The 15,161-nt window shown below is 63.3% G+C and overlaps 2 protein-coding genes across 4 annotated transcripts; one reads left to right on the forward strand and one right to left on the reverse strand.

The window, feature by feature from the left end:
* Positions 1-1,591: 1,591 nt before the first annotated feature.
* Positions 1,592-2,888, forward strand: CISD3 (CDGSH iron sulfur domain 3). Of its 2 annotated transcripts, XR_012631918.1 has the most exons (3): positions 1,592-1,887; positions 2,231-2,463; positions 2,611-2,888. XR_012631918.1 is itself a non-coding variant. In XM_074891983.1 (2 exons), the coding sequence occupies exons 1-2, from the start codon at positions 1,627-1,629 to the stop codon at positions 2,384-2,386; spliced, it is 417 nt and encodes a 138-aa protein (XP_074748084.1). In that variant the 5' UTR covers positions 1,592-1,626; the 3' UTR covers positions 2,387-2,888. The 2 variants fall into 2 exon arrangements, 1 of the variants encoding a protein (XP_074748084.1); XM_074891983.1 differs by having other exon boundaries at positions 2,231-2,888.
* Positions 2,769-14,129, reverse strand: PCGF2 (polycomb group ring finger 2). Of its 2 annotated transcripts, none has more exons than XM_074891982.1 (10): positions 13,833-14,129; positions 10,054-10,193; positions 9,690-9,786; positions 7,469-7,524; positions 6,837-6,887; positions 6,643-6,751; positions 6,028-6,076; positions 5,743-5,838; positions 5,446-5,526; positions 2,769-5,067 (listed from the first exon to the last, which is right to left on the reverse strand). In XM_074891982.1, exons 2-10 carry the CDS (start codon positions 10,163-10,165, stop codon positions 4,729-4,731), a joined length of 990 nt encoding a protein of 329 aa, XP_074748083.1. In that variant the 5' UTR covers positions 10,166-10,193; positions 13,833-14,129; the 3' UTR covers positions 2,769-4,728. The 2 variants fall into 2 exon arrangements, with proteins under 2 accessions (XP_074748083.1, XP_074748082.1); XM_074891981.1 differs by having other exon boundaries at positions 5,743-5,841; positions 13,833-14,126.
* Positions 14,130-15,161: the final 1,032 nt, after the last annotated feature.

The raw sequence follows: 15,161 nt of genomic DNA on the forward strand, positions 1-15,161 counted from the left end.
GAGGGGCCAGTGGAAAAGGGAGCGGGGAGAGAAGCGAGGAGTTGAAAATACAAGAACATAAACATTTAAGCAGATATTTGTATGGTTGTTTTGTTTTTTTTCCTAAGAAAAGGTTTTTATTTGAAAACTACATGGGCAGATTTGTAGCCGCACTTTCTTACATATTTGTACAACTGCCGCACGTCGGCGTCTTCCGCGCTCGCTGCCGGAGGCTGGCGAGGACGCGTTCCGTTTTAATTTCTTCCTAAGGACAAAAACCAAATCAGGTGCTAAGGGCAGCAGGACCTCTTGGAAAACGGCTCCTGTTTACCCTTCTTCCATCTTCAGTGGGAAAGGAAGTCAGCGCGCCTCATTTTCCCTCCCTTGTGTATAACGCAAATAACGTCTTTGTATCATTAATGTATTTGTATGACTGAGAAATTGTCACAGTCCTTGTACTTTTTATGAAAAGAATGTTTTCCAAAAAATAAAAAGTAGGCTGAAAAGATCCGCTTCCATGTCCGCTCATTTTCTGGGTGTTTCTGGACAGACGCGCCGGCGGCCGCAGAGGAACGAGGTTACTCGAGCGCAGCAGCTCCCCAGCGACTTGCAGACGAGGGGGAATGGGGAAAGGCCGCCCCGTGGCCCGCAGCCGGGCTGCAGAGCGACATTAAACACAGAATTTACAACCTCCGCAGCTCAGAATGTGCAGAGGTGGCTGGTTGGACGTCTCCGAGTGACGCCGTGAGCTGAAGCACCAAACCTGGGCCTGGAGGTTGGGGAGTCGCTGCCTGGAGGGGAGTTTTCTACCCCTGGCGTGGGGATGAGCCCTTGAGGGGGGCAGGGGGGCACTTTAGGAAGGAAAATAAACCGGCCTTGGGTTGGACATTGGGCTTAACAGCTCTCCAGGGTGATGCTCTCGGTGCCCGGCTCAGCCCCTCGCTCCATCGCACCGGGAAGCTGGGATGGGGTGGGGGGAGCAGCCCCCACGCAGGACACGCGGGGGCCGTGACCCCCGGGGCGGGTGGGATCGTCCCCGTGGGTCAGATCCCCCCCAGCTGCAGACCCCCCCCCCGCTCCGGCGTGCGGCCATCTGCGGAGCTAAATCACTGCAGCTGTCAAAAAAGCTCATTTTTCCCAGTAGTTAAATGTTAAAGAAAAGAAAGGGGGGGCGCGGGGGGGGGGGGGGAATCCAAACCTTTGATGCTTAAACGATGAATTTCCAGGGAGGATGAATTTCGGCGGAGCCCGCATTTGGCGAGCAGAGGGACCCCCCCTCCAGCTCCGCAGGGGGGTCGGGGCGAACCCCCCCAACCCCGCGAAGGGGCGAGATGGCGGGGGGGGGGGGGGGGGGGGGGGGGAGCGGCGGCACCAAAGGGCTCAGCGCACCCAGAGCCCGGTTTGATCGGGGGGTGCAAAGGGGCCGCGCACCGGGACCGGGGACCCCCGGTGGGGGGGTGCGAGAGGGGCGACCGTGCAAAGGAGCCGCGGGGGGGGCTGCAAGGATCCGTGCGAGCATCCGTGCAAGGGGGAACCTTTCTGCAACGAGCAACCGAGCTCCCGCCGAGCCCGGCCGGCCCGGTCCTTCCGGCGGGGCCGGGGGGAGGAGCCGCTCCCGGGGACGGTGACCGGGCGTGGGGCCGGGCCATGCTGCCGCGGAGACCGGCTGCGCTTGTGACACTGATGAGCGCCGCAGCGGGCGGGGGGCGGGGTTTGGGGGGGTGTCTCCGCCGGTGTCGGGATCCTCCGGGGGTTTTGTACATCCCTTCGCTTTTTTCCGCCCCCCAAGTGCGACGGTGCTCGGCCCCCTCCCCGCCGCCGGTGGCCGCCGCCGCGGAGCCGTTCCCGGTAGAGCTGAAGGCCGGGAAGAAATACGCGTGGTGCGCCTGCGGGCACAGCAAGAGCCAGGTCGGGCCGGGGGGCTCCAGCCCCGCCCCCCCCGTCGGGATGCGGATGGCGCCGGGGCAGGACCCACGGGGACACCCCCCGCTCCGGTCCAGTGGGGAGGGATTTGGGGCGAGGAGGTGCTGTTGCCCCCCCCGGGTGCTCCCGCAGCGCCCCAATTCCCGGAGGATGCGCTGCACCACGGGTGGGGGCGGTTCGCAGCCGGGGTGGGGGGGGAAAGCGGGGTGGTAGTCCCCCAGTTTCATGCCCAGCGCGGTGGGGGGGCATCAGCGCAGCCCCTGAGCCAGCCAGACACCCCCCGCCCCACCAAATCCCCGCCTTTACCTGCTCCCCGTTTGCTTTGCAGCCCTTCTGCGACGGCGCCCACAGAAAAGCGGCCCCGGGGGTCTCCCCGCTGCGCTTCACCCCCGAGGAGGACAAGAGGGTCTGGCTCTGTGGGTGCAAGCGCACCCGCACCCCCCCCTACTGCGACGGCACCCATAAAGAGGGCACCCAGCCCTGACAGGGCTGCACCCCCCGGGGATGGGGGTCACGGAGCCCACAGGAGCTGGGGGCCGCCGGGATGTTCATCCCACTCAGGTATGGGAGGGAGTGGGGAGATGCTCAGCTCCCACCCCAATTAACCTTAATTACCGAGCCTTGAGGGCCCAGCTGCAGCGAACCAGCCTCACCCAGCGTGGGGGCAGCGGTTTTACTTTCTGTCCCCCTCCCCGGGGATCCTGCCAGGGGTAACGGAGGTTCAGCAGTGGCTGCGGAAAAAAAGAATCCACTGGATCCTGGGACTTTCCGGAGTGGATTTGGTGTTGCCAGAGCGGCGGGTGCCCAGCGAGACGTGGGACGGCGGGACCCGGGCGGCTGCAGCTGTACAGGCAGGCGAAGGGAAGGACAGTCTGCAGCATTTATTACATTTACAAAGCTGTATAGTTATACAAATGTTTAACCAATAACAATATATGAATATCAGAATATATTACAAGACATTAAAACGTCGTACAGGATGCAAACATACAGAGCAATTTGGTTTGTACCATATAGGAAAAAACAGAAAACAAAACAACCCCCCCCAAGAGCCCCACACAAACCCCAGACCGAGGCACTTCAGCTGCCTCCCTCAGTCCATTTTGGCCTATTTACAAGGAGAAAAGGGGTGTCAAAGTCGAGACAAATGGAGCCCCCCCGACACGCTTCGAGCCCCTCGTCCAGCCCCAGCCCGGGGATGGGGAAGAGAGAAATAAAAGAGGCCCTGTGGGGTCCCCCCCCGGGCAGCAGAGCCCGGGCTGTGCTATAGCAAAAGTGCCGCTGTCGAGTCCGCGATGGGGGTGCAGTACTTCAAAAAAAAAAAAAAAAAATTAAAAAAAAAATTAGAAATACAATAACAACATCCCATGTTTCCTGACCTTTGGAGTCGGGCTGTTCATACAATTCCCGTGCCGCTTTCCTTTGGTTCTCACCGTGCCGTCGCGGGCGGCCGCAGCCGCTGCCTGGCTGGGGGGTGCTGTCCGGGCGCTGCAGGCACTTGCTTTTTGCTTTTTATATTTTTTTTTTTTTCATTTGTCCCCCTCCCCAGCAAGGGCAGGAGCGAAACCCCCAGGGTCTGCACTCCCCGGGGCTCGTGTGCTTTTTTTTTTTTTGTCAATGTAGAAAGTTGGTCCCTTCCCCGGAGCAGCCGGTGCCGCTCCGCTCCCGCCCGAAACACGGCAGCACCTTCCCGCGCTCGCCCCTCACCGAAGCCTCCTGGCTAAAGGCACTGTAGTCTTATTTTTTTAAATTTTATTTTTTAAAAAACCCAATGTGGGGACAGGAGAAGGAGGAAGGACGGGGCGGGAACAAAAATAAACGCTCCGAAACGCGGCGTTGAAGCCATGGAGGTGAGTGGGGAGCCAGTGACGTGGGGGTCCCGCGCCCCCCCCAGCTCGGGCAGGCCAGCAGCATTTGCAGCCTCTGGGTCCCCCCCAGTCTCACCCCCAACGGTTTAGATGCCCCCAGCCAAAATTTCCTGGCGGTGCCCAGAGCTGTGGGCACCCAGCGCTGCCCGGAAAGGAGAAACCAACGTTCAGTGGGGCTTGTGCTCCCACCCCGGTTCGGCCCTTCACCGCCAAGGTGCAAGCCTAATTTTTTTAAGCTGAAAAAAACCCAACCAAACCTACTTACTGTGCATAAAGGGAAGCGTCTGTGTGAGGGTTTGCTAGATCAGAGCCTGAAACACCGTCCAGAGACCACACAGGGAAAGCAAAAAAGAAACAGAAACGTGCACGGCAAGGAAAAGCCGGGGGGGGCAACGCCGGCAAGCGATGCTCGATGCCACCAACCAGACCACTGGTCCCAGCCGGCCACAGGCATCACGTTATCAGACCTGGTGCCCAAAAACCCCCAAATGAACACAAAAAAGCAAAAAAACCACAGGGCACGGTGGGGCTAGGGGGGCGGTTTTTGGCTTCTGTGCTTGGCCCTTACCTGTGCTTGGCCCTTACCTGTGCAGCCGGGAGTCCCCGCTCACGGCCCCGTCTCGCTCCCGGTGGGCGCGAGGGGAGAGGGATGGGGAGGAGAGTGAAAAGCGTTAGAGAAAACGAGCAAGGAAGGTGGCAGCGCCTGCGTGGCTCCCAGCTCCGGCATGCAGCTTACATAAGTTAAAAGAAAATTTAAAAAAAAAAAAAAAAAATCATTTAAAAATATTCAACCACATTTATGTGTCTTATTTGCATTTTAAATTAATCTGGTCAATCAATAGAAAATAAGTATGTATAATTTTTTTTCTCCCTATGTACACATATATATTTATATATGTATATATATAATATATATAGATATATAAAACCCAGCCAGGAGTCCCTGTTCCGCCGTCGCTTAGGTCAAGGCGGAGGCCGCGCTGCCGTTGACAGTCGTTTTGCGGCACCGGCCGGCGGCGGGCGGCAGTGGGTGGCAGTTCGAGGTGCCGTTGAGCGCGGTGGCGGCGCCGGCGGGGCCGCTGCCGGCGGTGGAGCTGGGCGAGCCGTGGGACGGGGTGCCGGGGCTGGGCAGGGAGGAGGAGGTGGCGGGCAGCGTGGCGGGGCTGTGGGCTTTGTCGCTGACCGACTCGCACTCGGAGGCGCCGCTGGTGTTGGTGCACTCGGAGGTGGCCGGCTGGGACAGCTTGAGCCGCTTGCAGGCGGGCTGGACGCGGTATTTCAGCGGCAGGGGCCCGTTCTGCAAGCGGGAGAGGGGCAGGAGCATGGCACCGGGGGCACCCCGCAGCACCCCACGCCACCAGCCCTCCTGCCCGCCCCGGAGAAAGGGAGAGGAAAGCACGTGCGGCCCCCCCGGCCCCCTCAAAACCACACCTGGAGCAAACACCTTTTGTACAGAGGGGGCAGCTGGGGTTTTCATTTATTGAAGCGCTCAAATTTTGAAGCTCTCCAGTTTTTAAGCTTTTTCTTCCAATTCTTAAATTTTTCAGTTTCTAAGCTCTTCAGATTTTTTTCAGTTTTTAAGCTTTTTAAGCTTCCCCTAAAGGACTGCTTTTCCGAGTTTTTCTCCCAGCCAAGTGCCAGTGCCCACGGCGGGGAAGGCGGCAGCTCCGCTTACCCTCCTCCAGGGATAGATGTAGGCGATGTCCATCAGGGTGTAATACTCCTTCAGCGGCTCGTCTTCGTAGAGAACTTCCACCTGGCACAGGGGACAGCGTCAGTCCCCCGGCACGGGGGCAGGGGCACCGCCAGCCCCCCCTCACCCCTCACGGGGCCTCGGGGCTTCGCACAGCGTGTTTGCAGCGGGGGATGCAACATGGGATGGCCCAAATGGCATCGCCCCCCCCCCCCCCCCCCGAGCCCAGCGGAGCACCCCGAAAGCCGGGCAGCGGGTGCACCCCAGGCACACGCTCACCTTGTACTTGCTGGGAACGTCCATCTTGTTGCGGAGGAACTTGGCCAGGTGCATGACGGTCATCGCGGCGGGACAGCGCAGGAACCGGACCCCGTTCTTCTGGGGACGCAGCGGGAGGGGGCCAGGGGGAGAGGCGTTGCTGAGAGTCCGCCGTGCAATTAATGGGCAGTTCCCACCTCCTTCAGCAGACAGTTTGGGGGTGCCCTCCTGTCCCCCCACACACCCCAGAAGCCCGGCAGGCAGCTGGACACGGAGCTCTCCGTGCCGTGGTCCCACCGCACTCACCTTCTCCTTCTCCAGGTCCCCGTTCTCGACGGTCCCTTTCTTCTCCTCTCTGGGGGGGGAAGAAAGCAAACACAGGGCAAACTTCATGGAGGAATAAAAAGGCAGCGAGAAAAAATAACCCACCAGAAGGGCCATCCGTGGAGGGGCTGGGACGGGAACACCCAGTGACCTTCAGCTTGGCCACCCCTGGCCATGTAGACACCCAAGTTGCTGCATTTCCAACCCAGCGCCCTGCAACCGCTGCCCGGCGCTGCCACCCTCCCCGCCTCCCTCTGAACCGCTGCTCCAGGTGCCGGTGACATCCTTGGAGGCCACCACAGGCACCGGGGACATGGCAGCCTTTGGGCTCTGCTGCTTGGGAAGGAGCCTTCCCCTGCCTGCCCGGGGAATGGCAAGGAGGGACTCCGCTGACAGAGCAAGCACCCGCAGAGGATACAGGATGGGGGACCAGGGCAGGTGAGTTTTGGGTGCTCCTCTGCCCATTCAAGCACCCCGAGATACGCTGAGCCCTGAGGTGGGGCTGTGTCAGCCGCCACCACCTCACATCTCAGCTCTGTCTCTGGAGTGAGGAGAGGATGAGAGTTTATTCACAGCCCCCACCCCAAAAAATGATACCTTGACCCTTCATAAAACTCTATGGACAGGCTGACGATCTCGTCATCCGTCAGGTTCCCTTTGTCCTGCTCGGAGACTTCCCCGCGATCTTCGTTGGATCCGTTTGGAACTGTGGGAACAGAGGGAGGGAGAGGCTGAGCTGTTGTGGGGGGCACGGCCAGGGCGGGGGGGTGGGTCGCAAGGCTGACACTCACCCTCTGCCATGGGGTAGGCTGCGTAGAAGTCGCGCCGCCTCTTCATCTCATCTGCGGGAGAAGGGAGGAGGAAGGTGAGGGGGGAAAACATCACACCAAGGGGGAGATGGGTGCAAAGAGGGGAGCAAGAGGAAGCCCCGGATTGCCGAGCGCCTGCTCCCCGCCAGCAGCTCCAGCACGAGCTGCCTGGTGCAGACGGACCCGCAGGAGAGCAGTCGCTTTAGCAAGAGCAACCAAGTCGTACCAGTAAAACCCTCGGAGCGGCTGCAAATCCGCTGCTGTGAGAATGCCTTTACGGCGGCTCGACTGTCCTCAGTCTTTCCACACCTGCAGACCCCCACACTTTTTCCCCCGAGGACGGGCAGGCTCTTGGAGAGCAAATCCGTGGCTCCTGCTCCCAGCTTTGCTTTTCATGGTGCCCCCCAGCAGCAGCCCCCAGGGTGCCAGAGCGTGGGATGGGCACTATCCGGACTCCCTGTCCGGTCACGCCAAGCATTTTCCTGCTGCCCCCGTTACACGGGCAGGGGCGGGCGTGGGCAGCGCGAAATCCAAGGCACCAGTTTCACTAGTGGGTGGGAGCGAGTTACAAACAACCCCAAACCCACACAATTATCACTCGTCCATGGCTGTACCTTTGAAAAGCCCCGGAACCAGTTTGTACACTATGTCCTGTAGGGTTTTGTCCGACCTGCGGGAGAAAAAGAAATAGGAAAAGAGAGAGAAATCAGCTGGATTAGGGAGCAGCTTGCTTCCCCGGGCTGCTGAAAGCTGCCCTGCACCGGGTGCCCCCGGCCAGCCCGAACGCCGCTTCCCCCCATCTCCCTCCCAGGAAACTCCCAGCACAAAGCCCCGGCTCCCCGTCCCACGGCGATGCCACAACCCTGTCCCGCAGGCAAACGCGTCCACCCTCGCGCTCACCGCAAAGGGTTAACTCTGGAGAAAGAAAGAAAACCATTTCAAAAATCCTTGTAATTGCTTGGGATGATGACAGCAGGATTTTGGGGCCAGGTTCCCTTTCAGTAGTCAAAACGATTACAAAAACACCCCGAGAACTTAAAAAAAAAAATTAATCTAAGATCAGCAAATGTTTCTGCAAGTTTTAATTTGCATCTGATTTTATTTCTGGACTGGGCTGCAGTTCAGGGCTCAGGCCTTGACTTCCCTCTGCTGTGAGGGTGGCAGGACAGCGCCCACGGACCCGCTGTTATCCTGGAAAGAGAGGTGGGCTCCCTAAAATGTGAACAAATCGAGGTCGGATCTTCTAAAGCACTTGAGGAACTGGGGAAGCTCGAGTCCCATCCTCAGCCCCGAGCTGGGAATGGGATTTTGCTGGGAGGCTTGGCTGGGACCCCGCAGGGAGGGCATCTGGCACAATTTAAAACCAGCAGCTCAGCCGAATGAAAAAAAAAATAATCTCAAAAACAAAGCAAGAGCAGTGGGACTGGTGAAAAGTAAATTATATCTGCAATTATTTCCATTTTAATAATAAGGCCTTTATTTTAAAGAAAAACAAATGACCGTACCCTATATTATTTTTAGCCTAGCCATGTCTTTCATCCCTAATTCCTCGGTGATGTCACTCTGGTTGACGAGGCCCCGCTGTGATTTTATTTATAATACATACCCAGAGAATTTGCTTTATAATTTACAGCAAGCTAATGAAAAAGCAACCTCAGCCACTTGATTGGCAGCTTAATTACCAGCCGGTCCCTGCTCTCGCATGAGTCAACCCCGTTCAGCCCAGCACGCTGGCGCTGGGTGGGGGCCGGGGTGCCACGGGGGGGGGACACACGTGTGGGCAGCACCCTCAGCATCACGCCCGGGGCGCGGGTGCACGGCTCTGCTTCGGGAAGCAAAGGGGGAAGCGAATCCCTCATCGGCGCGGGGAGTTTTCTACAGCACCACATCCGGATCAGGCCCCCGAGAGCCCCGCGGCAGCACCTCTGCCCACCCCCGGTGCCCCACATTTTCCCCCCCCACCGGGAGCGAAGGGGATGCAAAGGCACCACAAGGCCACGCGCGCGGTGCCCGGCTGCGGCGCGGGCGGCTGCGTATCCCGTCTCCACACGCAGGCAGGGATGTTTCGGTGAGGGAGCCGTGAGAGCCAGAGTGTAAATATTTCATAGTGAACCAGAAAAAAAAAAAAAAAAAGGCGGAAAAAAAAAAAAGGCGGAAAAAAAGTGTTACTACAGAAACAGATTTACATGGGAGAAGCTAAAAAAAAAAAAAAGCCGGGTGATGTATTGCAGCCTCTCATGGTTTCTATGCCAACCACCTGCAGAGCCAATTCCACAACTGACGGGACGTGTCTGGCTTTCCCCAGCCAGACGCGGGGCCGGGGCAGAGCCGGCGCGAAGCCACCGTCACCGCGGCCAGGCAGCTTACACCTGCGCCGCTGCCACCCCGGCATCCCCCGAGGGACACGGCGCCGTCCCCACAGGGGGATGTGCAAGTTCAACTGCGCCTGGTGGGGCCGCAGGGATGGACGGAGGGACGACCGCAGGCTGGGATGCGCAGGGAAGGGCGCAGGGTGCCACAGAGATGTCCCCAAGTGTTGGCCCCTCCATGGTGGCGTTGCCCACCGTCCCCGCGCCCCATCCGCCCAGGGAGCGCCCCAAAGCCCCACCGCTGCGGGGCGCGGGTCCGGAGCAGAGAGATGCCGCAGGAGATGTGACGGGTCCTCGCTCAGCAGCACCATCCTGCGCCCGGGCTGGGCACAGAACCCCGCTCCCCATCCCGGGGTGCTCAGGGCTGCACCCCAGAGCAGGGGCACAGGCTGCACCGAGGGGGGCCCAGGGCCCGGGGCACGGTGCCACGGGGGGGTACGGCGCACGGGGACACCCCGAAGCTCACCTGATGCTGAGGAGGGGTCTGGTTTTGTGCACTTGGACATCACACATGGGGCAGTACTTGTTCGTCTCCAGGTAGCGAACGATGCAGGTTTTGCAGACTGCGGGGAGAGACTCGGCGTGAGCGGACGGACAGACAGACAGACGAGGGGGCAGAGCCCCTGTGCCAGCCCGGTGAAGCACCCGCACCCCTACACCGGCTCAGGGTGCCCCGCTCCAGCCCCGTCCATGACCCCGTGCAGCAGCAGGGGTGGGTTTGGGCACGCGGGAGGGTCTCGGTGCAGCACAGCCACCCCTCCCGGGGCTGGGGACACCCTTCCCAGGGCTGGGGGCACCCCTGGGTGCAGCGCGGGGCCCGGGACACTCACAGGAGTGCAGACACTCCACGATGGTGGTGGCGTCTATGAAGTAGCCGCCGCACAAGGCGCACATCAGGTGGGGGTTGAGCTCGGTGATCTTTATCCTGGTGGTCCTGTGCATTTTGGAGCAGCGCCGCAGCGGATCCTCCCTGCAGGGAAACACCCGGGACCCCCCTTAACAGCCGCTTCGTGCGAGGACGGGACCTGCAGGACCCTCTTCACCCCTTGGACAAATCCAGAGCAGGGTGGGGGCGCCTGGTGCTCCCCCCAACAGGCCACGCTTGGCCCCAGGAGCACTGGGGCTGCGCCGGGCGTGCACAAGCAGCATCCACACCCCTCCCCATACAGCCCTGGGCACTGCCCAGCTCCCTCTGCCTCACGTCTGCATCTTCCTGGGGGTCCCCAGGTAGGTCCCCCCCATCCTGAGACACCTCTGAGAGGGGAGAAATCACCCCCTTTTGCCAGCCCCTGGCCTGCAGCTCCTGGGGCTGTGTGCACACACACACACACACACACACACGAAGTGTATTTTTGTTTTGTTCGATGGAAAAAGCATTTTCAGCCACCGCCTCACGGTTTCTATAGAAACTCCCAAGTCCGGTGTTGGCCACTCGCCCGCGGCCAGGAGCACCCGCAGCACCTGCGTGGCCGGGGGTGCCCGTCCGGGTGTACCTGGCCGGGTGTGCACATGGGGCACAGGCAGCGGCCCTGGCGCGGGGCGCAGACGCGGGGGAATCGCCGCCTGCCCGCTCCGGCACTTCCACGTTTACAATGGGAGACGGCAGAGCCGGGGCCCGAAATCGCTGCAGTTTTATTGTTTCCATGGCAACCCCGATACTTGGAGAAGAGCCAGAATATTATTACAACCATCCGAGGCGAGGGGGAGAGGGGAGGAGAAACCCTGGGTTTGTGTAAACGAGTTGTGGGCGCGATGGCAGAGCCTGGGTGCGCCGACAGCAACACCCGTACGCACCCACACCCCCCCACCCCCCCAGGGAGACACACACACACGTGTACGTACACACACACACACTACACGTACAGGCGCACAGGCAGAGTACACCCGCACACCCCCCAACACCCCTGCCGCACAGGCGCTCGCATGGGGTCAGGCGTGGAGCGGTGTCACCGGCCGCCTGACACGGGGCCAGGCGCTTGGCAAACACCCGACAGCCAACAACCAGACAACAGCCGCCACAATCACCGAGGGCACAATGGCCACAGCGCGGGCACCGCCACCGGGCGAGGAGCAGGGCGAACCCCGCGCCCAGGGAACAAACGGGGTGCACGCGCGCGTGGGGGTGTGTGAGGGTGTACGGGGCGGGGGGGCGTGGGGGTGTGTGCACGCCAGGCGGGTGCGCAGGGCTGGGTGTGCGCAGGGCCGGGGGTTTGGGGGGTGTGGGGGGGCTGGGGGCTGCAGGTGTCTTTGCACGATGCCAGGGCCACACCAGGTCCCTGCCCCGGGGAAGCTGCCCCGCGGCCCCGCTCGCTCCCTGCTCCCGTCTGGGTCCCTCCTCTCCTTTGGCCTCCGCGGGACATCACAGGGACAGGGACACCATGGGGATGGGGTTGGGGACACCACGGGGATGGGGATGGGGGCACCATGGAGATGGAGATGGGGGCACCATGGAGATGGAGATGGGGGCACCACGGAGATGGTGATGGGGATGCTGCGGGGCTGAGGACACCACAGTGATGGGGACACCATGGGGATGGGGATGGGGATGGAGATGATGCAGAGATGGGGACACCACAGGGATGGGGTTGGGGACACCACAGCGATGGGGACACCATGGGGACAGGGATGGGGACACCACAGGGATGGAGTGGGGGACACCACACAGATGGGGTTGGGGACACCACGGGGATGGTGATGGGGATGGAGATGCTGCAGGGATGGGGACACCACAGGGATGGGGTTGGGGACACCACAGCAATGGGGACACCACAGCGATGGTGTTGGGGACACCACAGGGATGGGGACACCATGGGAACAGGGATGGGGACACCTGATGGCGATGGGGCTGGAGATGCTGCGGGGATGGGGACACCACGGCACTGGGGACCTCGAAGACACCCCTGGGCTGGAGCAGCAGGGGCCAAGCCGAGCCGCGGGGTCCCCTTGCAGAACGGGGGGCCAGGGGCACCAGGGTGCTCGGGAAGCCCCAGCCCCCCCCCTCGGCTCAGCTCTCACCCCCGGGCATCCCCCGGGGGGGCCCCTCGGGGTCCCGGCACTTGCTGCCCCCGGGCAGGTGCCCTCAGTCCTCCGCAGCCCACAGGTGATGGGGGGGGGGGGGCACTGCCAGGCACCCCCGGGCAGGAGAATGCGGGGGATGGGGGGCGGGGGGGGGCAGGGTCCCCCGCACCGACCCCCGGCTGCATTTTGGGTGGATTTTACCGCTTTTGGTGCTCGCAGCCGCCAATGGCGACCCGGGTCTCCGCGGGAGGGGGGAGCCCGAGCCACCGGCGCAAACCGGTTCTAATAAACCGGGTGATAACAACCGCGATTTCCTGCCGCGGGGGCGAACAAAGCCCCGGACCCCCCCCCCGCAACCACCTCCAGCCCCGGGTACCGGAGCCGGCGGCAGCAGCGGCCCCGCCGGAGCCCTCGGGGCCGCCCCGTCCCGCCAGCGGCTCCCGCCGCCCCGGCCCCGCCGCCGGTTCCCCCGCACCCCCGGCACCGACTTTCGGGGTCTTTTGTCTCCCTGGGCGGTGGCCCGGCACGGTGCCCCCCCCCGTCCCCATTCCCAAAATCCCCCCCCGCCCCGGGCCAGGCACGGGTGGGGAAGGACGTTTCAAAGTCACCGGTAACTTGGACCCGACCGGTTGTCCCCTCCCCGGGGGACCCATCGGCGGCGGCGAGCCTGGGGGCCGGGAAATAAACCGGGACACCCCCCCCCGCCCCGGCCCTGCCCGCGCGCTCGCACGGCGGCCACGGGCCCCCACGCACCGGGAACGCGACAAAAAGGCGGCGGAGCGTGAACCCGCCGTCCCCCCCCCCCTCGACGGGACCCCCCCCCACCCCGGGGCGCGGGACGCGGGCACCGGCCGCTGCCGGGGAGCGAAACAGCGGGAAGGGGGGCGGGGGGTGGGAGAAACACCGCGGGGAGGGCACGGACACGCGTGTCCACGCACCCGTGTACGCACAAGGACACCCCCACACCCCCCCACGTCGCTCCCGCGGCGAGACGTGTCCGCGCGGTGCGTGACACCCGCCTGACACGGACACGCGTGACCCCGCGCTGTGCCCCGGGGGTCCCCCCCGGCCCCGCGCCGCGGGCAGCTCCCGCTTCGGTGGGTTTTTTTTGGGGGGGGACACACACGACGATTTGGGGCCGGGGGTGGGGCAGCCCCGGTGAACCCGGGGCGCTCCCGGTGCCCCCCGCAGCCCTTTGTGCTCCGGGACCGGCTGACAGGCCCCCCCCCCCGGGCTCGGCCCGGCCCCTCCGCCCGCCCCGGGGGGGGGGGGGGGGGCTCCCGCCGCGGCCCCCCCCGGCCGTACCGCACTGCCCCGCTCCACGCCACGCCGGGCCCGGCGGGGGGGCGGCGGGAGCGGGGGCTGTCAGGGCTCCGTAGCCCCTCGCCGGTACCCGCCGTGCAGGGGAGGGGGGTGCTCACAGCTCCCCCCCCCCCGGGGCAGCAGCGGGGCCGCGGCACAAAGCGGGGGGAGGCGGCGGCCATCGGCCATCTTGAACGCGGAGAGAAAAGGGCGCGGGGGGGGGGTGGGGGGGGCCCGGCGGCGGGGCCCGGCGGCAACGGCGGGGGGGGGCCCGGGGCCGCGTCCCTACCTGGTGGCGGCGGCAGCGGCGGCCCCGCGGCCGCCCCTCCGCTCCCGCCGCTCGGTGCGGCTCGGCTCGGCGCGGCGGCGGCGCTGCGGCCGGGGCCCTTTTTTTTCCTCTCGCTCGTTTTTTTTTTTTTTTTTCCCTTCTTTTTTTTTTTCCCTCCTTCCTCCTCCTTTTTTTTTTTTTAATTTTTTTTTCCTCCTTTTTTTTTATTTTTTTCCCTCCTCCAGCCGCCGCCAGGCCCCGCCCCGCCTCACGTGACCTCATTCCTTTGGGGTGTTGCGGAGGAGGGGAGTGAGGGGCCGAGATTGGGGCTCCCCCCCCCCCCCCGCCCCGCCCCACCGGGGAACGGCCCCCTCCCTCCCCCCCCCTTCGGCGGACACCGCTGTGTCGGTGCCCCGGTGCCAGCGGAGGGTCCCGCTGCTGCCGCCCCCCCGCCGCGCCCCCCTCGTTGTGCTCAGGGAGGAAGGGAGAGCGCCCTAAAAGCCGCTGGAATGGACCCAAAATCCGAGCCGGGGCGGCGGTGCCCAGCGGCAGCTCCGCTCCGCTCCCCGCTAACGGGTCCCCGTGGTCCCCCGGTCACGGCGGGTGGTGCCCCGGGACATCCTCCCCCCGGCCCCCGACCAGAGCTGGGGCCATTCTGGGCCCCAAATGGGGGGACTTCCCACCCGGGAGGCGAGGCGGGGGCATCCCGGACCCCGCGGGACCTTCCCCGGGCCCCTCGGGCGGGGATTCGGTGCCCGCGGGAGCCGCGGCGGGAGGGGAAAGCGAAAGGAAGGGAAAAAAAAAAAAAAAAAAAAAAGGAAGAAAAATAGAGGGAAATAGAGAAAGAAAGGGAAAAATGGAAAAGGGGGGGGGAAAAGGGGAGGGGGCAAAAAAAGGATGAAAGGAAAAGACAGGGGAAAAGGGAAAGAGAAGGGGAAAAAAAGGAAAAAGCGGGAAGGATATAAAAGAGGGGAAAAAAGGGAAAGACGCGGAGCGGGCGGGCTCACGGCGCCGCTTTCCCCCGTGGGGCCGGTCCCGCGGCGTGGGGGGCTCCGTCACGGGGGTCCCGGCGCCGCTCGGAGGGAAGGGGGCACCTTGCCGGGAGCTCCCGGGGGTTTCGGGGGGCGCGGGCAGCCGCGGTGCCCACGCGTGTCGGCGACCGCTCGCCCCGCAGCCCCGGTCCCGCGCGGCGGGGAGCATTAAACGGCCCCGCAGCCCCGCGCGTGTCCGCGGGTCCGGCCCGAGCTCGGTGTGACCGAGGGCGCTTCCGTACACCCGGTGTACCGGCCGCTCGGCGGGGTGCAGCGCCCACGCGCGTTTCTCCGCGGTCCACACGGTTGTGGCCGGTAC

The sequence above is a fragment of the Strix uralensis genome, chromosome 22 (assembly GCF_047716275.1).
Source record: "Strix uralensis isolate ZFMK-TIS-50842 chromosome 22, bStrUra1, whole genome shotgun sequence".
Taxonomy (NCBI): domain Eukaryota; kingdom Metazoa; phylum Chordata; class Aves; order Strigiformes; family Strigidae; genus Strix; species Strix uralensis.

Coding starts and splice junctions, on each gene's coding strand:
- CISD3 (XM_074891983.1), top strand. CDS start 1,627: ATGCTGCCGCGGAGACCGGCTGCGCTTGTGACACTGATGAGCGCCGCA. Junction 1,888..2,230: donor GCGGGCACAGCAAGAGCCAG/GTCGGGCCGGGG, acceptor TTTGCTTTGCAG/CCCTTCTGCGACGGCGCCCA.
- PCGF2 (XM_074891981.1), bottom strand. CDS start 10,165: ATGCACAGGACCACCAGGATAAAGATCACCGAGCTCAACCCCCACCTG. Junction 7,525..9,689: donor AGACCCCTCCTCAGCATCAG/GTGAGCTTCGGG, acceptor TTTCTCCCGCAG/GTCGGACAAAACCCTACAGG. Junction 6,752..6,836: donor AGCCTACCCCATGGCAGAGG/GTGAGTGTCAGC, acceptor CTGTTCCCACAG/TTCCAAACGGATCCAACGAA.